This window comes from Poromitra crassiceps (assembly GCF_964638095.1).
Source record: "Poromitra crassiceps genome assembly, contig: HAP1_SCAFFOLD_716, whole genome shotgun sequence".
NCBI lineage: Eukaryota > Metazoa > Chordata > Actinopteri > Beryciformes > Melamphaidae > Poromitra > Poromitra crassiceps.
In genome coordinates, this window is record NW_028151692.1 from 20,001 (window position 1) to 47,500 (window position 27,500).

Genomic DNA, 27,500 nt, shown 5'->3' on the forward strand with positions numbered 1-27,500 from the left:
CAACTACATGCTGTGGCGCATGGTGGCAGCGCTCAGCGAGCATCTGTCCACCGCCTTCCGCAGCACCATCCACGAGTTCTCCAGGGAGATCGACGGCACCGAGCGGCAGGTGGAGCTGGGCCGCCTCTGCCTCACCCAGGCCAACAAACACTTCGGCATGGCCCTGGGAGCGCTGTTTGTCCAGGAGCACTTCTCCTCACAGAGCAGAACCAAGGTCTGGACCAGGAGGAGGAGGAGGGGGGAGGGGCTTGATAAGTAAAGGGGTGGGTGCATAGTTGATGGACGGACGGATCTTTGGGGTCACCCCCCCATCATCCACTAGCATTTGGCTGTTGGCTAAAAAAGTTAATTTTGGTGCCTGTATTGAGACACAAGTTAAATTAATTATTTATTTGAGTGTTTGGTGCCTGTGCTGTAAATCCTGTTGAGATGCAGGTGAATGTATGTCTTAGTTATTATTCTGGCCTTAATTGTGTGTATGTATGTGCCCTGTGTGAGTGGGTATGTGTTTCCATCACATTTATGCAATATTGGGAAAATTTGCCATGTCTATAGCTGCTCTAATGCATCAGATACTTGGACACAGTGTGAAATCAAAGAGTCATCAAGACAGAAAGAGGAGAAAGGCACAAAACTGATCTAGTAGAATCAAAGGCCATTGGAGAGATTTATACATGGGACTGCTACATGGACTCACTTCAGATATTATATTTCTTCTGATGTTGGTTCATTGAGCATTAAGATGGTTTAGATTTTGTATATCCCTTGTGGCTTGTGGCTCATCATTTTCATTGGCTCCTTGGAGGAGGGAGGGGTCTATTTATATGGTTTGATGGTTTTGATCGAGTCAATGCACTGGGATCTGGGAAGTCCAGTCATGTGACATGTCTATCAAAATACTATCTTATTTCTACTTTGCTGAGGTCAGTCGTTCTCAAGCCTCTCACCTCTTCTCTTCCATCATCTTTGGTCCGTCTCTCTCTCTCTGTCTCTGTCTGTCTCTGTCTCTCTCTCTCTCTCTCTCTCTCTCTCTCTCTCTCTCTCTCTCTCATCTTAAGCCTCTTCCATCTTTTCCATCTTGTCATTTCTTACTTATCTCAGTCTCATGTGGACTCTGTGATAAGAGGATATGGTTTCCAATGGGATTTCAAAGCCCTTTGACCCCCATACACTTTCTTTAAGCCCTTCATCATCCCTCCTTCACACACTCTTCTCCTCTTCATCATCCCTCCTTCACACTCTCTTCTCCTCTTCCTCTCACAGTCACACCTCCATCACTTCATCTTCATCATCCCTCCTTCACACTCTCTTCTCCTCTTCCTCTCACAGTCACACCTCCATCACTTCATCTTCATCATCCCTCCTTCACACACTCTTCTCCTCTTCCTCTCACAGTCACACCTCCATCACTTCATCTTCATCATCCCTCCTTCACACTCTCTTCTCCTCTTCCTCTCACAGTCACACCTCCATCACTTCATCTTCATCATCCCTCCTTCACACTCTCTTCTCCTCTTCCTCTCACAGTCACACCTCCATCACTTCATCTTCATCATCCCTCCTTCACACTCTCTTCTCCTCTTCCTCTCACAGTCACACCTCCATCACTTCATCTTCATCATCCCTCCTTCACACTCTCTTCTCCTCTTCCTCTCACAGTCACACCTCCATCACTTCATCTTCATCATCCCTCCTTCACACTCTCTTCTCCTCTTCCTCTCAGTCACACCTCCATCACTTCATCTTCATCATCCCTCCTTCACACTCTCTTCTCCTCTTCCTCTCAGTCACACCTCCATCACTTCATCTTCATCATCCCTCCTTCACACTCTCTTCTCCTCTTCCTCTCACAGTCACACCTCCATCACTTCATCTTCATCATCCCTCCTTCACACTCTCTTCTCCTCTTCCTCTCAGTCACACCTCCATCACTTCATCTTCATCATCCCTCCTTCACACTCTCTTCTCCTCTTCCTCTCACAGTCACACCTCCATCACTTCATCTTCATCATCCCTCCTTCACACTCTCTTCTCCTCTTCCTCTCACAGTCACACCTCCATCACTTCATCTTCATCATCCCTCCTTCACACTCTCTTCTCCTCTTCCTCTCACAGTCACACCTCCATCACTTCATCTTCATCATCCCTCCTTCACACTCTCTTCTCCTCTTCCTCTCTCAGTCACACCTCCATCACATCATCTTCATCATCCCTCCTTCACACTCTCTTCTCCTCTTCCTCTCACAGTCACACCTCCATCACTTCATCTTCATCATCCCTCCTTCACACTCTCTTCTCCTCTTCCTCTCACAGTCACACCTCCATCACTTCATCTTCATCATCCCTCCTTCACACTCTCTTCTCCTCTTCCTCTCACAGTCACACCTCCATCACTTCATCTTCATCATCCCTCCTTCACACTCTCTTCTCCTCTTCCTCTCACAGTCACACCTCCATCACTTCATCTTCATCATCCCTCCTTCACTCTCTTCTCCTCTTCCTCTCACAGTCACACCTCCATCACTTCATCTTCACTCTCTTCTCCTCTTCCTCTCACAGTCACACCTCCATCACTTCATCTTCATCATCCCTCCTTCACACTCTCTTCTCCTCTTCCTCTCACAGTCACACCTCCATCACTTCATCTTCATCATCCCTCCTTCACACTCTCTTCTCCTCTTCCTCTCACAGTCACACCTCCATCACTTTATCTTCATCATCCCTCCTTCACACTCTCTTCTCCTCTTCCTCTCACAGTCACACCTCCATCACTTCATCTTCATCATCCCTCCTTCACACTCTCTTCTCCTCTTCCTCTCACAGTCACACCTCCATCACTTCATCTTCATCATCCCTCCTTCACACTCTCTTCTCCTCTTCCTCTCACAGTCACACCTCCATCACTTCATCTTCATCATCCCTCCTTCACACTCTCTTCTCCTCTTCCTCTCACAGTCACACCTCCATCACTTCATCTTCCACAGAGCTGCATTGATTCTTCTCTTGCCAACTTCTAAATCCCCATTCTATCAATGCCCAGGACGATAAAATGTAGCTCTGACAGGATTGGACAGGTATTGAACGATAATTACTCTGTCTGTACTTAAGTTCCTGAGGTTCCAATTAAGATACTAATAAGTTATAAGTGTAAATTTCAGTAGCGCTTCGAGCTATTGGAGCCTTTCTGATTGATAAAAGAGCAGACAAGAGTGTGCTTCTAAAATGGTTAGTAGGCTCTTCTTCTATCCTTCCTCCTGTCCCTGTTTTTCCCTCTCTTGGCAATACCACCAGTTTCAAGTAGACTTTGAGATTCTTGAGGATTTGTTCATGGAAACCAGGCCAAATGAGAAGCTCTTGCCACTTGGAGCAAACATCTTATTTTGAAACTCACAAAAAGCCTCACCCTAGGTAGCACCCTAAGCAGGTTCCTAATAGTTAAAGGGATAGTTCATATTTTTTAAAGTCTAGCTCTATTTGCTACTTTATCAATGATGATGTTGTTGATTGGTAGAGTTCTTTCTCAGCACAATCCATGCTGTTCCTCATAGTAGCTCTGGAAAGTTGGGCAAAAATGAATGTAAGGTGAATGGGGTCACGGTCCTGCATGTACAAGCTGACTGAAGCTCACCTAAATGTCATCCACGGTGCAAACAAAGTACATTTCAGCTTGTACACACAGGAGTGTGACTGACTGTGACCTAGGGGTGGGGGGAAAAAATCGATACAGCATAGTATCTTTAATACTACTAGTGCAGTGCCCATTCCCCCATGCATCACCCCGTGGGCTCTCCCCCCCCCTCCCGTGCACACACTGCACTCTGTCAGGTCCCCCTAAGCGCAAGTTTGAAGTCGATCCAACAAATGGTTCTCGAGATATGCAAAGGACAGACATACAGACTAGGGATGTTCATCAGTTATCGAAAATCGATAATTGATCGTTAAGGAATAGAATCGATCATGTGGAATTCTTATCGATTTTGTTATTATTAAAATAAAATAAAAAATTGCGGACTAGGTTTGGGTGGAATTTGTTCCTCCTCGCCCCACTCCATTGCACAGCCGACTAACGTGAGGTGGAGCTTCATATACTGCCCTGCAAAGCTAAAAGGGGGTAACTCGCCAGAGTGTAGAACTGAGAAAAATGACTTTAAAGTTGTGTTGTTGTCCAGCCAAATGTATTGTAGGAAGAAAACTGGAAATGTGTTAATTATTTGTTTATTTAATGTAGTTATTTATCTACATAATTTTTTTTAGCTCAAACTTGATCTTTGACCCTTATTTGGAAGTTACCTTACTCTGGCTTTGCATTGTCTGCAAAATAATAAGGGGTGATGCCAAGCAAAAAGACAGTAACTTCAATTTGATCCTTCACTTGGTTGCTTATCACTATATAAAACCAGTATATATGATAATAATGATAACATAGACATGAAGTATCATGTTCATGGCACAATTATGCTTAATATAATATACGTATACATATAATATAACTAGATTATCAGGCCGCTACACATCCTTCAAGCCTAGTTTGGTGGGACTCTTGTTGGCCCGTTGTGTGTATGTGTGTTGGCTCCTCGGGGGTTGATGTCGTATGAGCTGGCACATCTGGGGTTAATTTCATATGAGCGGCACCTCGGGGGTTAATGTTGTATGATCTGGTACCTCAGGGGTTAATGTCATATGAGCTGGCACCTCGGGGGTTAATGTCATATGAGCTGGCACCTCTGGGGTTAATTTCATATGCGCTGCGCCTCGGGAGTTAATGTTGTGTGAGCTGATACCTGGAGGGTTAATGTTGCATGAGCTGGCACCTCTGGGGTTAATTTCATATGCGCGGCGCCTCGGGGGTTAATGTTGTATGAGCTGATGCCTGGAGGGATAATGCCGTATAAGCTGGCACCTCTGGGGTTCATTTTATATGAGCGGCACCTCGGGGGTTAATGTTGTATGAGCTGGTACCTCAGCGGTTAATATCATATGAGCTGGCGCCTCGGGGGTTAATTTCATATGAGCGATGCCTCGGGGGTTAATGTTGTATGAGCTGGCACCTCCGGGGTTAATTTCATATGAGCGGTGCCTCTGGGGTTAATGTGGTATGAGCTGGCGCCTCTGGGGTTAATGTCGTATAAGCTGGCACCTCTGGGGTTAATTTCATATGCGCAGTGCCTCGGGGTTAATGTGGTATGAGCTGGCGCCTCGGGGGTTAATGTCGTATGAGCTGGCACCTCGGGGGTTAATGTCGTATGAGCTGGCGCCTCTGGGGATAATGTGGTATGAGCTGGTGCCTCGGGGGTTAATGTCATATGAGGTGCCAGTAATGTAACTCATACCTCAACTCAAGCTGAGCATTCTGGTGAGTTACCCCCTTTTTGCATTGCAGGGCAGAGCATTCAGAGTGCAGTCAAACCAAACCAAACAACTGTAACTGATGTTACCTCAGTCTTGCTTGGCTTTTCTAGGGCTTTTGGAAGTTACTGTAAATATGACCCCCTATTTTCTCCAAAAAACAACACAATTGACTCAAGATATTTTTCCACATGATAAAGCAGATCTTCAATGTTCCAAAAATGACAAAAACTCATTTTTGACAAAAATTGAGTTACCCCCTTTTAGCTTTGCAGGGCAGTATAGTCTCTAGTTTTCTGGCTGGGCACGGGCCTTTGTGCCAACAAAACTGTTTTAAACATGGGGAATTCACACCGGCATGCGCCGGGGACAGCAGAGTGTTGGAGAGGAGACACATTGAAATAAAGAGTTAATTGAGGAGAACACGTTGTCTTTCGTATTTTCTGCCATAGGCATTCATTTTGTAAAAAAATATATATATATATTAATATGATCGATAATCGATAATTGATCGTTAACACATTCACTGCCAGCCGTTTTTTCAATACTGTAGGTAGCTTCTGCCAACGGTTTTTTTTTGAGGATTCTGGCTCATCTTTCAAGAGCTGAGGATTCTTTTCTGCTAAGATTTTGTGAACACAAATTATCTCAAAAGAACTAATAGAATGTGTGCTTTCTCTGTCTAAAATAGTTAGTTTGTAGAGTTAGTAGTTATGTAGGCATTAGCAGTAGAATACAGCATGGTTTCAGCGTCTGAAAATTTAAGCTGAGATAAATGGCTTTTTGTGAAATTCGATAGAACAGTCACTTTAACCATTTATTTTTGGCGTAAGACGTCAGACATCTAAACAATAGTTTTGAACAGTAATTTCCTCCATAGCAGCAGGAAACCCCCCTCTCCTTCAAACTCCTCCCTCCGTGTGTGTTCTCCTCCCTCTGTGGCTGCAGCGGTACAAGCGAGGCTCTGCCTGTCTGTGCTGCCTGGCTGCTGGCGGCTGCTCTTTGGGCGAGTCTGCATGGGGCTCGTTCGTTTCGGTTGTGAGCTCAGCTGGAATGAAGCTGCGTGCGATTGTGGGCTTTCTGCCGGTGTTTCAAAGTGTGTTGCACCCATAATCTATTATGCAAATTTGCAATCCCCCACCGCCAGCTCCCAGCGCGATAATGCGCGAAAGCGAAAGCGTTTTCGCCAATCCATTTTACAGTATGAGAATGGTTTCCTCGCGCGTTCCCCTGCAGTTTTGGCTCAGCTTTTTCTAGTCTGGAGAGCACTGTCGCCACTTAGTGGGTCGGTGGAATGGGTTGTACACGTTCGGTGGCTCCCATATTTATATAGGAGATGTAAAAGGGTTAGATCGAACGTCCCACCGTCAAAAAAAAAAAAAACGTTGGTTTCTGCTTGACGAGTCAACCCGTCATTGGCAGTGAACGTGTTAATTTTCCCCGATTTTCGATTATGGAAATTTTTCAAAATGAACATCCCTAATACAGACAGTCCTGGAATAAGTCCAAATTGCATGAAATGCGGCACTGCATTCCATCGGGGTCCGAACAGCACACTCCCCAAGTTTGAAGTCAATCCGACAAATGTTTCTCGAGATAAACTGCTTTTTGTGCTGCCAGTAGGTGGCGCTATGTCAAATTGCAAGAAAGTCCGCGCTGCACTACTTTGAGTTCCCAGGAGCACACTCCCCAAGTTTGAAGTCAATCGGAATGGCTCTCAAGATAAACCACTTTTTGTGTTGCCAGATGATGCTCATCCATAAGCAGTGGTGGAAATGGCCAGGTTTTACTCTGGGAACCCTACTTACACAAATAAATATCTCTTAGAAATCTCACTTAACTAAGATCACTGAGCTCTACTGATTATTTCCCCTTGATTTTATTCATGACAAACTTGAATATTAATGCTGCTTATTCAGCTTACAAATACATGTTCTCCTACTATCTGCTGCTTTCATGCTGCCCTCTCTCCAGTGTTTACTTTACCCCCCTCATTCTCGACCAATCACTCTGAACGACCCTACTTACAGCACCATTCACTCTTTCAACGGCTGTACTCACAGCAGTGTTTACTGTTTGTAAAGTGTTTACAGTTTCTCACTTAGCCCAGATCAGCCAGGGCTTGAAGGAGCACACGCTTGATTGAACACGAATGTATTAAAGGAGAATTTTGTTTTTTTTTTAACCTGGAGCCCTCTCCTCACATTAATTATTATCTGACGACTCACCCAGTGTTCTCCGGTGTGATTTGGAGCGTCGTAGGCGTTGTTGTGATCGAAATAGTGTCCAAGCCAGTCCTTGAATGCGCTCCGTCGGGGCCACATGGCAGCGTGCTGTTCCTCCATGTAAATAGACAGTTTTCTTCCCGTGTTCTACCCATATCGTCATTATATGATCCCTAAAGAAACATCAGACTGCTATTCACCCCTGGGCTATTTCCAGTAGTCTTTACAGGGATCTCATTTCCTCATTCGGGGTGAGTTTCACCAACTCTCGTCAAGTCAGTACACAGCCCAGCCAACTCTCGTCAAGTCAGTACACAGCCCAGCCAACTCTCGTCAAGTCAGTACTCCTCTTCTCTCTTGCCTCTGAACCTGGGTCGCAAATCCTCCCTCTCCTGCCTGCACTTTTTTCCCTCTGCTTGCTCACCACGCTGCCGGAGCAAACTTGCATTTGTCTATACGAAATGACAAACATGGATTTATTGGATTTACTGGTCTCTCAACGCAAATCAACTAAACTTTGAGGAAAGCGAGGTCCGGGGAGCCCCCACCCTCTGCCCAGACGGATTTTCGCCGCGGGGTACGGGAAGACAGCAGCGATTGACCCAAGGCTGTGACGTCATGAAAATTGAGATGGGCGGTCAGTGAATTTGAACTGTGAAAAATGGATTATACCTGGATTATATCACGGAAATTTCCACTGATCTGCATAAGGAATGAACTTATGTTGGGATTCCAGAGACTTAAGACAGAGACTTAAGACATAAGACCTGTTCTGTTTGGTCTGTGTGACCTGATAGGAATTCAGGCAACCAAAACATTTTCATCCTAATCTGGACTCGGAGCTGCCAAGGACGCAGCCGAAATTCCTCTCCTGATATCTACGAATGCAACTGCGCTCATCCACCCTCCACCCTCCCCCTGACACCTGTTGGACTCGAGGCCGTCACCATAGCGACTCGCTATGTTTCGCTCACCATCCGGGAAGACGACTCGCCCTATCAGGCTCACTAGCACACACAAGGACAATTGGACATTCACAGACTCTCAAACACACACGCACACGCAACCCACCCCCCACCCCCCACCCCCCCCCCCCCCCCCAATCCGCCTTGTTCCAGCCTGGCCCTGCAATCTTTCCTCCACGCTTCATCCTCACCCAACCCCTCCTTCCCTCGTTCTCATCTGAATGGGGCCATATAGATGGAGGCTGCTATGAGCGATATGCATAGCCCCCAGTTCCTGTGTGAACGAGCTTCTCCCCCCCCAGCCCCCCACTGCTAAACCCCCGCAATCCCTCTCCCTGCCCCACCTAGTTTGTTTGCAACGGATGTTAATTCCTTACATGTAACAACAAATGTTTATGTATTGTACTAATATTCAAGCGTGCCATTATTCCTTTCAATCTAGAAATAATGTAAATAGTCTTAATTCGAGTATTGAATGGTGATTCCCATTCGTGTGTGTTTATGTCTCTAAATGTTGTACGTTGAGGACCGCAATGGAAATAAGCCGCAAGGCTTTATTGTGTTTTTATCCTCGGTGAACTGTCTGTTTCCCTGTATCTGTGTTGACTTTTTCACCAAAATAAATCAAATCAAATCAAAAGTACACAGCCCAGCCAACTCTCGTCAAGTCAGTACACAGCCCAGCCAACTCTCGTCAAGTCAGTACACAGCCCAGCCAACTCTCGTCAAGTCAGTACACAGCCCAGCCAACTCTCGTCAAGTCAGTACACAGCCCAGCCAACTCTCGTCAAGTCAGTACACAGGCCAGCCGGCAGGAAAGTCTCGAGGGACTTGACGAGAGTTGGTGAAACTCACCCCGAAAGAGGGAATGAGATCCCTGTAAATAGCCCGGGGGTGAATAGCAGTCTGATGTTTCTTTAGGGATCATATAATGACGATATGGGTAGAACACGGGAAGAAAACTGTCTATTTACATGGAGGAACAGCACGCTGCCATGTGGCCCAGACGGAGCGCATTCAAGGACTGGCTTGGACACTATTTAGATCACAACAACGCCTACGACGGTCCAAATCGCACCAGAGAACACTGGGTGAGTCGTCAGATAATAATTAATGTGAGGAGAGGGCTCCAGGTTAAAAAAAACGAAATTCTCCTTTAATATCGAACATGTTTCGCGTCCGAATCGCACGAAAACAGGGCACTGCACTCCGTCGGGTCGCCATTAGCGCACTCCCCAAGTTTGAAGTCGATTCGACCAACGGTTCTCGAGATACGCAAAGGACAGACAGACAGACGCTATCGCAATTATAGTATAGATGGTGTATCATAATATTTTGCGTGATGATATTGTATCGATATTTTATTATATAATGTGCAAATAAACTGTTTGCTATTACAGTACTATAATAATAGAATCAATTGCTTTTTCAATTGATTGTGTCTACTTGACAATGTTGCTGCAATAAAATGGTTGAAGTCAGATGAACAGACTGGAAAATTGATCTTATATAAACCAGATGTTGACAAGGTTTTCCTTTGGGGACATCATTTGCAGTTGAAAAAGTAAGAAATCACAATATATCGAAATATCGCAATATTGAATATATCGCAATTAACTAGCATATCACAATATCGTAATACTATCGTATCCTGACTCAAGTATCGTTTTAGTTTTGTATCGTGGGCATCTGGTGATTCCCACCCCTACTGTGACCCCATTGACCTTACATTTGTTTTTTCAGAACATCCCAGACCTACTGTATACTGTACAGGATGGACATTTTACTGGCATCATGACGGGAGTCTACTTCAGGCCAAAATGGTGGATTTGCTGTGTGCTAATGTTGCAATAGAACAACCTATCAGCCTTCAGTTCTTAGCAATGTAAGTTCTTTCCCTGTGCTCCTCCCACCCGCACAGGTACAGGAGCTGGTGGAGGACATCAAGCACTCCCTGGACCTCCGGCTGCAGGAGCTGGACTGGATGGATGAAACCACCAAGGAGGCGGCCAGAGCCAAGGTTTGAAGACCAGCTCATCTTCTGCACCACATCCATGACTCACTGCCAGGTGCCATTAGGATTTGAAAAGGACTTGTTTGTTTTTTCCTCTCTTCCTTTCTTTCTTCATGACTTGGTGAGATGAAAGTGTGATAGGATACATCAAGGGCTCGACATTGAGAAGCAAGCAGCAGCTAATCCAGGTCTCTCTCTGCTGCTGGTTCAGGCTCTGCAGTGGGAGATATCTCTTCTAATACTTTCACAATCTGAAGTTATAATCCTTTTAGAGCGCTGCGTTGAATATAAAGTGCTCCTCTGTAATCCTATTACCCTGCTTGTTTGATTAGTTGATCTTTCTTTGTGTGTGTGTGTGTGTGTGTGTGTGTGTGCGTGCGTGCGTGCGTGCGTGCGTGCGTGCGTGTGTGTGTGTGCCTGTGTGTGCACACCGTGAATGCGCGCGCGCGCGTGTGTGCGTGTGTGTGTGTGTGTGTGTGTGTGTGTGTGTGCGTGTGTGTTAGGATGTTTGTGTACATGGGTATGTGTGGTAGGGATGCAGCATGATATTGGATTTTTTTTTGCCGATGTCCAATATGCCGATATTTTAGGGATGGGGCCAATACGATCCAATATCGGTATCGGGTGCCGATACCGACATAATTCATCGGGATTGGATCGCAATTGCAAAAAAAAAAAAAAAAATCAATTCCAGCGCGGGCCGCACAGGCCGTAATTTGGCCATCTATAATAGTATCCTTCTTTGCCTTCTATATTTTCTTAATTTTGTCTGCTTTTTGCAAGGTATATTTGCAAAAAAAAATCTTTAATTGGCCAAATCTTTGCCTATACTGTATATTCAAAATGTATATATATAATATATATATATATAAATATATAATGTACACATAGCCAATAATGTCCTAGAAAGAGTTGCCATCACTAAATCCCTTGGAGTTCTTATAGATGAAAATCTGAATTGGAAAAACCATATAACTGTTATTTCTAATAAAATAGCAAAGAATATTGGAGTCATCAGAAGAATTCGATATCTGCTATCAAGAAAAATCCTTCTCAATCTATATTACACAATGATTCATCCATAAATTTCATACTGCAATATTGTTTGGGCCAGTACCTATAAAAGCAATCTCACTGGTATTTTCACTCTGCAAAAACGCTTTATTGAAATGATTACTTTTTCAAACAGATTCACCAGTTCCACTCCTTGGTTTCAATCTCTAAATATCTTCCCCATTTTTTTATTTAAACCACTTTCAAATTTGTTATTTTGTTTTTCAGTCTATTCACAACCTTCTCCCCATCTGTTTTCTAAATGTATTTCAGTTTAATTCCCAATTCCATCAGTAGACTACTAGATCAGCGAATAACCTTCATCCCTCCTTCTTCAGGACAACTTTTTCCCAATTTTCCATTAGATTCAGAGGTCACCGGTTACCATCTCACATTAGAAACTGCACCTGCCTAACTTCTTTCAAAAAACAAACCATTCATTTATTTTTAGACCAATTAAACAATGAGTGCGTTTACATGCACACCAATAAACTGTTTATTAGCGGATTTCTGAGTTACCTGATTATTCAAGTGGTCATGTAAACAGCATAAACCGATAAGCTTTATCCGTTTATGGTCATAAACGGGTTATGAATAAACCGATAAACACACCTAGGTTTCTGGGCAATAATCGGTGTTCTCTCTGCATGTATACAGCATAACCAGCTTTCTTTCGGGTTTATACATCTGCGCATGTACACGTTGCGGGAGAGAGAGGCAGCTGGAGACGCGCGCTGCTCACTCACTCACTCACTGGCCCCTTTCTGCTTCTTCTCCCCGGCCATGGCGCACCACAGCCGGCTTGATGAGATGAAGGTGAGCAGCACGGAGCTCCTGCAACAGGCGTTTCCCGACCTGCTGCCTCCCCGTTGCTGCACTGCTATGTTGTAATGTGGATACAGGAGATGACGAATATTTGTCTTGAATTGCGAATAGAACGACGCATTAATAAAACGCATTGGACTCAGTGTGCAAGCCGTGATCTGTGTGTGACGGGTTTTTTCAGATGACGGATTAAAAAGATTTATACGAACAAAACGTAGCCTACTCAGCTGTTCAAAACACAAGTTATCCGCCACTAAAGACCTTAATTCTCTCAGTTTTCTGACAGCTATTTAAATTCAGTTGGGTCAAGATCTGTATCATTCATGTTATTTGACGTGCTTCAGTCGCCTGCCTGTCTCTGTGCGCTTGGTAAAGTTGGAAATATATGACAGATTCACACTTCCAAAGCGACGCCTCCCGACAACGAGATACAAACTAATTTTCACCTAAACCATCCTCCGAGCCAGACAAGAAGTAATGAAAATGTGATTTTGCATTTTGCAACTTCTTTTGTTGTTTTATTGCGGAATTACCGCTGCCTTCTGGAGAGAAATCCGACTAATTGACTGAATCATGTAAACCCGGGTTTCTCCTATTGTCGGATTATTAAAGTGCATGTAAACGCAGAAATCAGATTATTGCCATAAACTGATTATTCTCAGTTATCCGTTTATTGTCTGCATGTAAACGCACTCAATGAAACATCCTAATCACCCCTGCCTTATTATATATGTTTTAGCACATTAGCAATAGTTTCTCTTGTTAGTTGTGTCATGTCTTTGTTTGTTTCATTTTGTTTATCTTTATGTTGATTGTTTTGCATTAGGAGGGACACCTGACGAGCCCTTATGGGTTTTTATTGTTCCTCCTGCACATTTATTTTCATTGTCTTCTCTTCCAAATCAATATGTACTGTATATACTCTGTTTTGTTTTTAAACTATCATGTATTGTTTTTGTTTTTTTTATGTGGAATAAACTAAACTAAACTAGTGCTGCACGAATGTAATCGCAATCGCAATCACGATGTCAGCACGTGCGATTACATAACCGCAAAATTGTGCGATTATTATTATTATTTTCACGTCTTTTTGAGTGTGTGTGTGTGTGTGTGTGCCTCTAAATGTTACACGCGACGCAGCAAACACACGTTTCTCTGCCATCACACTGGGCATCAACACTAGTGGGAGACTTCTCCCATGCACTGTCGCAAATAAGTAATGTTATGCGGAGCAAGGTTACATCTTACCGAGAGGGAGAGAGAGGACATCCATGATCGTTAACAGCGAGCTATGCTAATAACTAGCTAGCCGTTCAGAAACGCATGTAAACAGCCGTGTGATTAGTGAGAACGTCAGTAAAATAAGGAGAGAGCTGCAGGTGCTTATGCAGAACTAGTGCACGATTAAGTGCACAGTGGGTAATGACCCGCTGTGATGAAGAATATAGCGAGATTAACAAGGTTGATAGCAGAGAAAACACTGTTGCAGCTGCCAGCAGCAGCACATCCAGGCTAACTAGCCTGTCACATGACGCCTTCATGGTCCCTCGATAAAGTCTGCAGATGCACGTTACCTCGGCTCTCTCTCAAGAAGCGTCACGTGAGTGTGGCGTTTAAGGCCATCTGTCGCTACAAAAGAAATAAACGGGGTGTATCATTGTATTACTGGACAGACATGTAACTAACTTTGCACTCTGAGCCATCTTCTATGTGCTGTAACACAGTGCAGTTTCTATTTTTCTGGTGTTTCTTTTTTACATGTTTGGGACAGGCAAATATCTCAAAATGTTTTATTTTTTTGTAAAGATAATTTTATTTCAAATTGTTTTATTTATTTAGTTTTAATATATTTTAAATTGTAATATATTTAATGTATTTTAGTCTGTGATACGTGAAACCGTGGTATTTTTGTCCAAGGTTATCATACCATCAAAAACTCATGCTGGCACATCCCTAGATACATTTGAGTAAGGAGTTACTGGTTCCTGTACAGTATGTACATGGGGGGGTGGAGTGCAAAAGCTTTAGTTGTTTATCCACTCTGCATGATGACTGTTTTTTCATGTTTTATTTTGTGGGAGGTTCTTATGGAGGAAACAGGGGAGCACAGGAAGAACATGCAAACTCCACACAGAAAGACCCTCTTGACGAGATAGCCCCACCTGGGCAGCGTGCACTGAGGACATGGGGAAGGGGAGTACACCCTCAGTGCCCCCAGGCAGGAATCGAACCTGTGACAGCGCTACACTGCACCACCGTGCCCCCTAATGCCCTAATGGAGTGCAAAAGCTTTAGTTGTTCATGTTTGTCTCAACCTCTCTGCTATTCTGCCTCTCTTCTCTTCTCCTCTCCTCCCTCTCTTCTCATCTCCTCCCTCTCTTCTCTTCTCCTCTCCTCTCCTCTCCACTCTTCTCCTCTCCTCTCCTCTCCTCTCCTCTCCTCTCCTCTCCTCTCCTCTCCTCTCCTCTCCTCTCCTCTCCTCCCTTCTCCTCTCCTCCAGCTGCAGCACATGATGGTGATGACAGGATATCCAGACTTCCTGCTCAAACCTGAGCTCATAGATCAAGAGTACGGGGTGAGACAGAAGCCTCAAGTCATTACACACACACACACACACACACACACACACACACACACACACACACACACACACACACACACACACACACACACACACACACACACACACACACACACACTTCCTTGTCTCCCTGCATGTCTGCCCTCTCTGTCTCTAGACCCGCTCTCTGCCTGGCATGGCCCCTGGCAGCCATGCCTCTGTGAGCAGATTGCATTGAGATATTAAAGAGCTCACCACACAAAGCAGCTCTCATTCACACATAGAGACACTGCAGGGTGCATCATCATTCACAAACCACGGCCAAAACCAGGGGAAACAAAAACAACAAAAACCCCTCCAATCCTGGCGTTCTCCTATGTCAACTTAATTCCTTGACAGCTAGATCCACATTTTTCTTCTCACCAATTCTCAATGGCTTCTTTGTTTTGCTCTGGAGTACAAAAAAAACGTTAATTGGTGATTTTTTACATTTGTTGTCTGCTCCACCACACAACAGCTTTTAGCTATGTTTAATTCAAGGAAAATGATGCTGGTGTGTGGAAGTGAATGGAGAGCTTTCCCCCGTGATGGGCGTGGCCTATTTCATGCAGTGTCTCAATGATGACATAAACAGAAATCAACTTGTGGATCCAACCAGGGCACACACACACACACACACACACACACACACACACACACACACACACACACACACACACATGCAAAACAACCAGCCCATCTCAGTTATTCACATACAGATGTCCATGTGTCTTTGTGGTTCCACAGTTTGAGGTGGATGAGAAGACCTACTTCAAGAACATCCTCAACAGCATCAAGTTTAACATCAACCTGTCAGTCAACAAGATCCACAAAGAGGTGGACAAGATGGCGTGAGTCAGCACTCTGCATCCAGTGTCATTACTGCAGAATGATGCTTCACGTGACACAAGTTAGTTTACTCAGTGACATGCAGTGCCAGGCAGTTAAAGAGTAACACTAAGCCTTACACCTCTGCTAAAGCCTGACATCTAATGGTTAAAGTCGGGTACTGAACTGGCCGTCTGTTATTGGCTAGTCTCGCTTGCCAGACTCTCCCTGCACCGGGAGAGAGTGTGGCTGGTCATACCTCCACTCTGGGCTAGCAGAGGGAAAAAAGGCTCTGTTGTCTTTACAACCATCCACCGAAAGTACCAAGCAGCGACTGCTTTATTGCACAATCCAAATCTTGGTCAAAACGTGCCATTTTCAGCGTGTAGCAACGAGCTACTGTAGCGTTGTTGTTGTTTCACAGCGGCGGAGGCATTTGAGACCGACAGATTCGACACGCGGGGAGGGAGCGGAAAGGAAATCCATAAATGGTCGGAGCCGGTCTGTCAGAGCCAGTCGGAGCCAATGGCAGAGCTTAGTCAGGCAGCCTGCTTCCAGGCAGATTCATTTCCTGTCGATCGACCAATCGATTAATCGTTGCAGCTCTAGTGAGTGTGTGTGTGTGTGTGTGTGTATGTGTGTGTGTGTGTGTGTGTGTGTGTGTGTGGGTGTGTGTATGTGTGTGTGTGTGTGTGTGTGTGTGTGTGTGTGTGTGTGTGTGTGTGTGTGTGTGTATGTGTGTGTGTGTGTGTGTGTGTGTGTGTGTGTGTGTGGGTGGGTGTGTGTATGTCAGTGATGGGCAAGCTACTTGGAAAATGTAGTAAGCTAAGCTATCAGTTACTCTCAATTAAATATAGCTAAACTACATTGAAGCTATCCCCAGAGAAATGTAGCAAGCTAAGCTACGAGCAACATGGCAAAAGCAGCTTGCTACATCAAAGCTACTTTTTTCTCACATTGAATTAACTTCATGTAGAACAACTTTCAACCAAACAAATAGGCAGGTAAAAGAAAATATCATTTTGATTGTTTATTATATTATAAAACACACTGAAACTCTCACTGGCACAATATTCAAAAACAGACAATAAAACCTGAAAGTCTTCTTCATCACTGCCAGTGGCTCCCTCTGGCTCTGCCATCTTTCAAAGTTCGTTGCTGATGTGACTTCGCCAGCACATGACATATTTTGCCCTACCCTTAACCAATCGTCAGTCTTCATTGCCTAAACCCAACCCAGTCAGAGGCAGAGTAGTGCCGGGTCTTGCTGCAAGAGAGGCAAGGATGCTAAAAAGCAAGGATGAAACAACAACACTGTCTTGTTGTCCGTCATAATGGAACTGGAAGTGCTTTATTGGCAACACAGGCACACTTGACATATGCAATGTCTCCTCCTGCTTAATCCAAACCGCAGCAGAAATCTCCACTGCGTGCTTTGCTCATGGATTTTCTCTGGCGAGTAGCTTGTAGCTTTTGCGGGAAGCTACAAGCTACTTGGGTCTATAAATAGCTTAGCTACTGAAAAAGCTACTTGGTTCAAAAGTAGTGAAGCTACCACCAAGCTACTGAGAAATGTAGTTAAGCTATGTAGCTTCACTACTTGTAGCAAGCTACTGCCCAACACTGGTGTATGTGTGTGTGTGTGTGTGTGTGTGTGTGTGTGTGTGTGTGTGTGTGTGTGTGTGTGTGTGTGTGTGTGTGTGTGTGTGTGTTTCCCCTCTTTAAAACCCATGTTATTGTTGTTCTCTTTCAGGTGGCTTCTTCCCCCTCAGGCCCTTAATGCCTACTACCTCCCTAACAAGAACCAAATGGGTGAGAGCGTGTGATTGGTTGTTACATACTGAGAGCGTGTGATTGGTCATTACATACTGAGAGCGTGTGATTGGTTGTTACATACTGAGAGTGTGTGATTGGTTGTTACATACTGAGAGCGTGTGATTGGTCGTTACATACTGAGAGCGTGTGATTGGTTGTTACATACTGAGAGCGTGTGATTGGTCGTTACATACTGAGAGCGTGTGATTGGTCGTTACATACTGAGAGCGTGTGATTGGTCGTTACATACTGAGAGCGTGTGATTGGTCGTTACATACTGAGAGCGTGTGATTGGTCGTTACATACTGAGAGTGTGTGATTGGTCGTTACATACTGAGACCGTGTGATTGGTCGTTACATACTGAGAGCGTGTGATTGGTCGTTACATACTGAGAGCGTGTGATTGGTCGTTACATACTGAGAGCGTGTGATTGGTCGTTACATACTGAGAGCGTGTGATTGGTCGTTACATATTGAGAGTGTGTGATTGGTCGTTACATACTGAGAGCGTGTGATTGGTCGTTACATACTGAGAGCGTGTGATTGGTCGTTACATACTGAGAGCGTGTGATTGGTCGTTACATATTGAGAGCGTGTGATTGGTCGTTACATACTGAGAGCGTGTGATTGGTCGTTACATACTGAGAGCGTGTGATTGGTCGTTACATACTGAGAGCGTGTGATTGGTCGTTACATACTGAGAGCGTGTGATTGGTCGTTACATACTGAGAGCGTGTGATTGGTCTGGTCGTTACATACTGAGAGCGTGTGATTGGTCTGGTCGTTACATACTGAGAGTGTGGGATTGGTCGTTACATACTGAGAGCGTGTGATTGGTCGTTACATACTGAGAGTGTGTGATTGGTTGTTACATACTGAGAGCGTGTGATTGGTCGTTACATACTGAGAGTGTGTGATTGGTTGTTACATACTGAGTGTGTGTGATTGGTTGTTACATACTGAGAGCGTGTGATTGGTCGTTACATACTGAGAGCGTGTGATTGGTCGTTACATATTGAGAGTGTGTGATTGGTCGTTACATACTGAGAGCGTGTGATTGGTCGTTACATATTGAGAGCGTGTGATTGGTCATTACATACTGAGAGTGTGTGATTGGTCGTTACATACTGAGAGCGTGTGATTGGTCGTTACATACTGAGAGCGTGTGATTGATCGTTACATACTGAGTGTGTGATTGGTTGTTACATACTGAGAGCGTGTGATTGGTCGTTACATACTGAGAGTGTGTGATTGATCGTTACATACTGAGAGCGTGTGATTGGTCGTTACATACTGAGAGCGTGTGATTGATCGTTACATACTGAGTGTGTGATTGGTTGTTACATACTGAGAGCGTGTGATTGGTCGTTACATACTGAGAGCGTGTGATTGATCGTTACATACTGAGTGTGTGATTGGTTGTTACATACTGAGAGCGTGTGATTGGTCGTTACATACTGAGTGTGTGTGATTGGTTGTTACATACTGAGAGCGTGTGATTGGTCGTTGCATACTGAGAGCGTGTGATTGGTCGTTACATACTGAGAGTGTGTGATTGGTCGTTACATACTGAGAGTGTGTGATTGGTCGTTGCATACTGAGAGCGTGTGATTGGTCGTTACATACTGAGAGTGTGTGATTGGTCGTTGCATACTGAGATTTGGCGCTCTCTCTCACCCCCCCCCCCCCCTCCCTCCCCACACTCATTCACGTTACACAGAGTCCAGGCCATCACAATAGGCATAATAATGTGTTAATTTGACTATAGGAGAGACTTGATGATCTCTGAACATGCATGTATATAATATCCATATCGCCATCGGTTTCGACCAGACTTTTAACAAATCTAGCCTTGCAATGTCATCCCTCCCTCCTCCTGGTCTTGTCTCTCTCTCTCTCTCTCTCTCTCTCTCTCTCTCTCTCTCTCTCTCTCTCTCTCTCTCTGCCTGTTGGATTTAATCTCTCTGAGAAAAATCAATGTAGAGTTGGTGAGCTGACGGTAGAGGACAGAGGGAGTCAGATATACACAGTCATCATGCCCCCTCCCCCCCCCCCCCCGATCATTCATTTTTTCTCCCCCCTCATGCTATCCTCCCCCGTCTCCCCCCTCCTGCTGTCCTCCCCCGTCTCCCCCCTCCTGCTGTCCTCCCCCGTCTCCCCCTCCTGCTATCCTCCCCCCGTCTCCCCCCTCCTGCTATCCTCCCCCGTCTCCCCCCTCCTGCTATCCTCCCCCCGTCTCCCCCCTCCTGCTATCCTCCCCCGTCTCCCCCCTCCTGCTATCCTCCCCCGTCTCCCCCCTCCTGCTATCCTCCCCCATCTCCCCCTCCTGCTATCCTCCCCCCGTCTCCCCCGTCTGCTATCCTCCCCCCGTCTCCCCCCTCCTGCTATCCTCCCCCGTCTCCCCCCTCCTGCTATCCTCCCCCCGTCTCCCCCCTCCTGCTATCCTCCCCCCTCCTGCTATCCTCCCTCCTGCTATCCTCCCCCATCTCCCCCTCCTGCTATCCTCCCCCCGTCTCCCCCCTCCTGCTATCCTCCCTCCCCCGTCTCCCCCCTCCTGCTATCCTCCCCCCGTCTCCCCCCTCCTGCTATCCTCCCCCGTCTCCCCCCTCCTGCTCTCCTCCCCCCGTCTCCCCCCTCCTGCTATCCTCCCCCCGTCTCCCCCCTCCTGCTATCCTCCCCCCTCCTGCTATCCTCCCCCATCTCCCCCCTCCTGCTATCCTCCCCCCCGTCTCCCCCCTCCTGCTATCCTCCCCCCGTCTCCCCCCTCCTGCTATCCTCCCCCCGTCTCCCGTCTCCTGCTATCCTCCCCCCGTCTCCCGTCTCCTGCTCTCCTCCCCCGTCTCCTGCTATCCTCCCCCCGTCTCCCCCCTCCTGCTATCCTCCCCCGTCTCCCCCTCCTGCTATCCTCCACCCGTCTCCCCCCTCCTGCTCTCTCTTCTCTCATCGCTCCCTTCCTTCTCTGTCCCTCCTTCCTATCTCTTTCACAATCTTTCTTTTGAACTGTCCCTCTTATGATAGAGAAAACTATATTTTTCCATTTCATTTCACGTAACTATGGATTATTATTTCATCACGCGGTGAGTACCTGATGTCACACCATGTACATAGAGTGTTCTGCCGTTGTAAATGGTAAATGGACTGCATTTATATAGCGCTTTTATCCAAAGCACTTTACAATGTGCCTACATTCACCCATTCACACACCGAAGGCGGCCAGCTGCCACGCAGGGTGCTGGCACAGCCATCGGGAGCAATTTGGGGTTCAGTGTCTTGCCCAAGAACACTTCCATATGCGGACTGGAGGAGCCGGGGATCGAACCACCGACCTTTCGGTTGGTGGACGACGCGCACTACCTCCTGAGCCACAGCCGCCCTGCCCTGTGTTTTGTTGACTTTGAACGGCGATATCGATACTGTTGTTGCACCCAGAGGGCGCCGTTTCCCCAATAGCAAAACTTGGAAAAGTTGCTGAATGGGGCTTTAACTTTTTGCCAAAGACCAAGGTCAGTTTACTCACCTTGTTTCCCCTCATTGATTAATACAGTTGATTTGAAAACAGGTGAGTAAACTCTCTGCATTACATTACATTACATTACATTACATTACATTACATTACATTACAGTAAACTCTCTGCCTCATTTTAAAGGCGTGGCTAAACTGTGTTTACCTGTGTCTGTCCTCCACTACGCCCCTGGTCACCCTGGCTGTCGTCAAGTGTGTAGAATCAGGTACTGGGGAGAAACGAGACAAGAAAGCTGTTTTAATTAAGCCTTGCTCACTCACTTATAATGGATGTATTTTAGTCTGGGTCTAAATCTTTTTAGTCCTCGGCTCACATCTGCTGTGTGTTGTCACACGGGACATTTCTATTGACACAGAGCTAATCAAGCATCCAGACAGCAGAGAAACAGTAGTCTAGATGCTGCTGCTGCTTTGTGTAGAGCAGCGTAACAGACAGCCAATAGGCAGACATGGGACCAAGTCACTTCGGTCCAAGTCTCAAGTAAGTCCCAAGTCATTTGGTCCAAGTCTCAAGCAAGTCCCAAGTCATTTTGTTTTGGGCAAGTCAAGTCAAGTCAAGTCACAGGTTTTGTCAAGTCAAGTCAAGTCAAGTCGAGTCCTTAGTTAAGGCAAGTCAAGTCCCAAGTCAAGTCACTTTTTTTCCCCACGCTCAAATACTGCAGTCTTACCTTTCTTTATAAAGAAAAAAGACATGGTATTAATACCTGTCTAATAGTGGTGATATTATTGGCCAATTTACAGTATCTAACCCATTCAAAAAGTATGACGAATTTAATTTGTGTTCTAATAATTGATATTCAGTGAAATAAATGTAATCAAACAAAAATCAAATAACTTTATAAACGCTTATTTATTTCTGAACTGCTTCTCAGTAAAAAATCTGCCATGTCAGTTTTAAACAGTGACAGGCTGACATACTACAATGTAATCAAACAAAAACAAATAGCTTAAATTTAAGAGTATTTACCTCTTCTCAATCAAAACATATTAATATAAACAAGGCTGGAAACCTAGCATATACTGTATATGCCAGTGCAGAAAAGCATTGTTGACAGACACACACACACACACACACACACACACACACACACACACACACACACACACACACACACACACACACACACACACACACACACACACACACACACACACACACACACACACTCAGCTGACATGTTCCTCTCCCCCCTCCAATCCAGGGCTGACACATACATTTGCATAATGTCCCATGATGCATTGTGGTAGTAGTAGTAGTAGTAGTATTTATTTGTCCTTTCGGAAAGTTGTCCTGCATCTGTAGCAGTCAGACAAAACACAGCACAAGACAATACAGTACAAACAAGATACAGTACAGTACAACACAATGCCACGACAATACATCAAACAATAACAACGGATATGATCACAAAGTGCTTCACACCAACCCCACCCCAGTGGAAAATAAATAAATTACAAGAGCTCATGTGTTCAGAGCTTATTAATCAGACCAATACTGGATGGTATGAAAGATCTCTGGGCACGGGAGGTCCGCAAAGGCGGTACCCTGTACCTCCGTCCTGATGGCAACAGTTTATATTCAGCGCTGAGAGGGTGTGATGTGTCACTAAGGATTGTGGTTGACAAGGAAGCAACCAATTGAAGCTAAATAAGTGGTAGATAGTAATATTTATTTTTACCAATTTTTTTTTACCACAAGTTGTAATATTTCAATGTTGGCCAAAATAAAAATAAAAAAATGTACTATATGAATTAACACCCTAATTCTAAAGCACATTTTTAGGGGGGTATATATACATCTCACAACTAGAACGAGTTGTAGGATGATTGGGAACTTTGGAGACCGTGTTGCGCAAGCTTGTGCATAATATTTTAAGATCTCTTGGCGTGCTCGCAGTCTACAGATCGAACCGATAGTCTCTACAAGCCTGCGCTGGCCCACCGCTGGCCAAAAGTATTTAATAAATATTTCCTCTCAATCACTATTAAACAGTGAAACACTGACAGCCAGACTACAACATCAAACGTTGTTAGATTCCGCCCCTGTCCCTTCTGCCTGTTTGAAGAATATTGCAGCTGTGTGCAATCCAGTGAGAGGATTGATTGACGGCCAGTCATCCAATCACGACAATGCTATAAGGAGGAGCATGACTGGATGACAATTGTCATTGGATGACTCAGTCATGATCCTCCTTATGGGATTGTGGTGATTGGATGACTGGCTGTCCGTCACGCTCCTCTCTCCGTCTCCTCTCCTAATGCCGTTCCAGCTTGCACTCGCCATGCACTGACTGACGCATACCGGACAGACAGAGAAACTTGGACAATGTTACGTTATGATTTCATTATTTAAACAGACAAACACAAACAAGTCATCCAAGTCATCACCTCTCAAGTCAAGTCAAGTCTCGAGTCTTTAACTTCCAAGTCCAAGTAAGTCTCAAGTCATTTATGTTTTTGTCAAGTCAAGTCACAAGTCATCAAAACAGGGACTCGAGTCGACTCGAGTCCAAGTCACCAAGTCTCAAGTGCCCATCTCTGCCAATAGGAGCCTGTTTGATACAGAGTCAGTGTGTTACTGTGAATTGATTGGTTCCCAGTCAGAAAGTGAACCGGGGTCAGCAGGCACAAAGTCTAAAGAGGCAAAGAGCAGAGACTTTTGACCCACAGTTGGTCGACTTGGTGGATGGTCATTTCAGACACGTATGTTAACCCAGTGTATTTCCACACTTTTCTATCCTGCGGATTGAAGCACGTCTTGAAACTCTCTCCCAATTATCTCCAAGGCCACGAACACAGACGATGTCCAGCCCAGTTGCTGCAACCAACTGGTTTGTTAATGCATCTAACAACTTTGCATGTTTAGCGACCCCAAGTGGTACCAAGAGATAATTGTTTTTATTTTTTTAAAGTTTGAATGGTTTCGTTACCTAGAAAGCATGTGACGTGGCTTCGGTAAGGTGGTGAAGAGGTTCAGCCGTGGTGGATGGGTTGTTAGCGTGGTGTGCGGTCAGCGCTACAGTTATGAGGCTCAACTGATCAATGATCATTGATCCAACACTTTATCTCTCTTTCTCTCTCTCTCTCTCTCTCTCACACACACACACACACACACACACACACACACACACACACACGCCCATTTTCATACCCCACACAACAAACGGTGGTGGTGAAGTGTAGCCACACTTTTTTTATTGTATTGACAACAAAAACAAACATTGCAATTACAAAAAGAAAAAAAAAGTGCAGTATATACATATAAATTACAGTTAAAGCAATATGCCAAGATTGGAGCATAAATTCAAGGTTTTCACAGCTTTACTATTGCATGAGGTAGCTAATGTTCTGATGTAGGACTCTGCTTCTTTCTTAAACGTGTAAAAAGAGGGTTTCATTTTTAACACCTTACATTTATGGATATAAAACTTTGCCAGTAATATGATGAGATTACAAAGAAAAAAATCATTTTCTAAATCTCTCTTGTAATTTGTAAACCCAAACAACACATCCTTCAAGCGAAGCACAAATGTGTCATATATAGAGTCCAAAATGAAACGACATATATACCTTGCCACAGCTTCCGAGTGCGTTCACAGGTCCAAAACAAATTAAATACAGTCTCTGGGTGCAAGTTACAAAACGTGCAGGTCACATCAATATCCTTATTATATCTTACCATAAATGACTTGACAGGATGAATAATCTTAAAAGAAATTTCTTTCACCTTGTTCACCACCAGTAGGAATCTATTAGGAAGAGGCCATACTTTTTCCCAACATATGTCCTGATTCTGAACGAGCTTATTCCAAGAAGCTATTACATATATATTATATATATTATAATTATATATATCATATTACATATGGGACAGAGACACAATCATATTGGAACAAGGTGCAGACGTTTCTATTATTTTTACAGGAAGCAGGCCCAAAACATAATGTTCCTATAGGTGTGTCAACTGGATCAAGTGAAGGTGTCGCATCAGAAGCAGTAACCATACTGTCATTCACAACAAGATAATATGCTGCTGCTCCGTTGTTTTGGAAAACTGAGAACATGATGTTACTCATCACGTTTCTTTTAGCCGACAGATGTTCCTCATTATGTTTCTGTTCATTACAATTCTGTTATTTCAATGTTTTCTTTGTTCTTTACAAAATATCTCCTCACTCGCTGCTGCACCGCGAGCAACGCGGCCAGATTACAAGAGTCACATTATGTATTTATCTTGTTAACATAAATAATACTAATTACATTGAAAAATGCATGATTTATTTGTGATTCAAATAATGGTTGTTGGTACATAATGTTAGACCCCCACATGTGTATGTATGTGTTCATGGGGTCTCAGACTCTCCCTATGGGAGCTCAGCACCCATTGGCCCCCACATATCTCGAACCCTGATCCTACCTGACCCTAACACTTCCTTTATGTTGTGTTTTTGTATCTCTCTCCCAGTGTTTCCCGCTGGCATCCTGCAGCCCACTCTCTACGACCCTGAGTTCCCACAGTAAGTAGCCTTCCTCCTGTCCTGTCCTCCTCGTCTTCCTCTGCCGCCAACACACAACACCTCTACGGCCACAGCAACAGCGCTCATTAAGGCCTGTGCTCGCCTGGTAAGCCTTTGTGCCACTGCAGTCCCAGTACACCTGATTACACCAATTAACCTGAGTCCCAGTACACCTGATTACACCAATTAACTAGAGTCCCAGTACACCTGATTACACCAATTAACTAGCCACCAAGAGCTCAATTACTGAACAAGGTCTTGCTAATGAAACAAGTGTCATTGAGATGTCGCCTCCCTGAATTCCAGAACATTGAGTAATGTGAGAGTGGATGAATGTAGATGGCTTCTCTGTGCTGTATGGCTCCTCTTGCTGATCATATCGGTTGTTCTCAGGTCCACTGAAATAATTTTTGTATTGATGATATATATGTATCAGTATTGTCACGGTCACATTGCTCAAGCATCGGTAATAGACGAGTGCCTAACGGTAATGATAATTATTGAGCATTGGTGCCGTCACACAGTACATGTATCATTCAATTGAATGCCAAAACATTTAAAAACATGACATGCAAATATCAGCTAATTAAACTTAGCAGTCCTACCACACAACAACCACACACATCAGTGAACCACCTCCTCACAAATATCAGCTAATTAATCTTAGCAGTCCTACGACACAGCAAACACACACATCAGTGAACCACCTCCTCACAAATATCAGCTAATTAACTCATTCAGGGCCAATGACGTCTTTGACGTGTTATCAGGAATAGCCCAGAGGGCCAATGACGTGTTTGACGTGTTTTTGTTTTTATTACTGCAGCGCGTAGTTCAAACACTTCCTCAGCCTGTGACATAGTATCAGGTCCCTAGCATCTAAGACAACACGTGAACAAACACATACCGCAGCTGTTGTTTTGAAATTGAGCAGGAGGAAAAGCAGAAAACGGTTAAACACCTCCTTGTGCAGACAGGAGAAACGCCATTGAAACGCGCCTCGGCGCGCTGCACGAGCTGGTCGCTTTCCTGTGTGCCAGCCGGGAGAAAACGGGAGAAAGTAATCCAGAGATGCGTTTGATCATCGGAGGAATGAGGAAATGATCGATCAGAGGGCGGTGAGGACGTGTTGAATAGCCGAGGGGAAAACGGGAACGATCAAATAGCAGGTAGGATAGGACAGGGAGACATGGACGAGGACGGGTGGACCAGAACAAAACAAAATAAACACACGAACAGCTAGGCAGAAGCGGCAGTCACAGCAGCCCGCTGTCCGTTCTCAAGAGCTATTCAGTTGGTTCATATAATCGCTGGGCTGCGTGCCCTCCAGTGTTGCTCCTGGCCAATCCCGGCGCCACAGGGCGTGGTTATTGCTTATCCTATGTGGGGTTAGAAATCTAAAAGGGGGATCGTGTGTGTGTGTGTGTGTGTGTGTGTGTGTGTGTCTGTCTGTCTGTCTGTCTGTCTGTCGGTGTGTCTGTCTGTCTGTCTGTCTGTCTGTCTGTGTGTCTGTCTGCACACTCACTCACACCGAGTAAACTGTATTGTTGAATGTAAAAAAAAAGCACTTCATGTGTATATATATATATATATATACCGTATATATATATATATATATTTTTTTTTTTTGTCATTTGTGTCCTAACGAATAATATTTACATGTCTGATGTCAATACAGTTCAAAATAAAAGAATTGAGAGCGAGTTCTGCCTGAGATTGTGCCCTTTTACAAAAATTGCCTTTTCTCCTGTTTATTTTCTCAGGGAGACCTTTTGGGTGAAAACAGGGTG

General features: G+C 44.8%; 1 protein-coding gene across 1 annotated transcript in view; it reads left to right on the forward strand.

The window, feature by feature from the left end:
- The window catches only part of LOC310771507 (endothelin-converting enzyme-like 1), a gene marked incomplete at both ends in the record, with an annotated part of 38,380 nt that overhangs the window by 1,260 nt on the left and 9,620 nt on the right, over nucleotides 1-27,500 (forward strand). The window contains 6 exons of the mRNA XM_083664103.1: nucleotides 1-214; nucleotides 10,458-10,556; nucleotides 14,929-15,003; nucleotides 15,775-15,878; nucleotides 17,609-17,667; nucleotides 25,659-25,710. The exon at nucleotides 1-214 is cut by the window's left edge and continues 9 nt beyond it. Of these exons, the coding sequence (XP_083520229.1) occupies nucleotides 1-214; nucleotides 10,458-10,556; nucleotides 14,929-15,003; nucleotides 15,775-15,878; nucleotides 17,609-17,667; nucleotides 25,659-25,710 (603 nt within the window). The remainder of the gene's footprint in view (nucleotides 215-10,457; nucleotides 10,557-14,928; nucleotides 15,004-15,774; nucleotides 15,879-17,608; nucleotides 17,668-25,658; nucleotides 25,711-27,500) is intronic.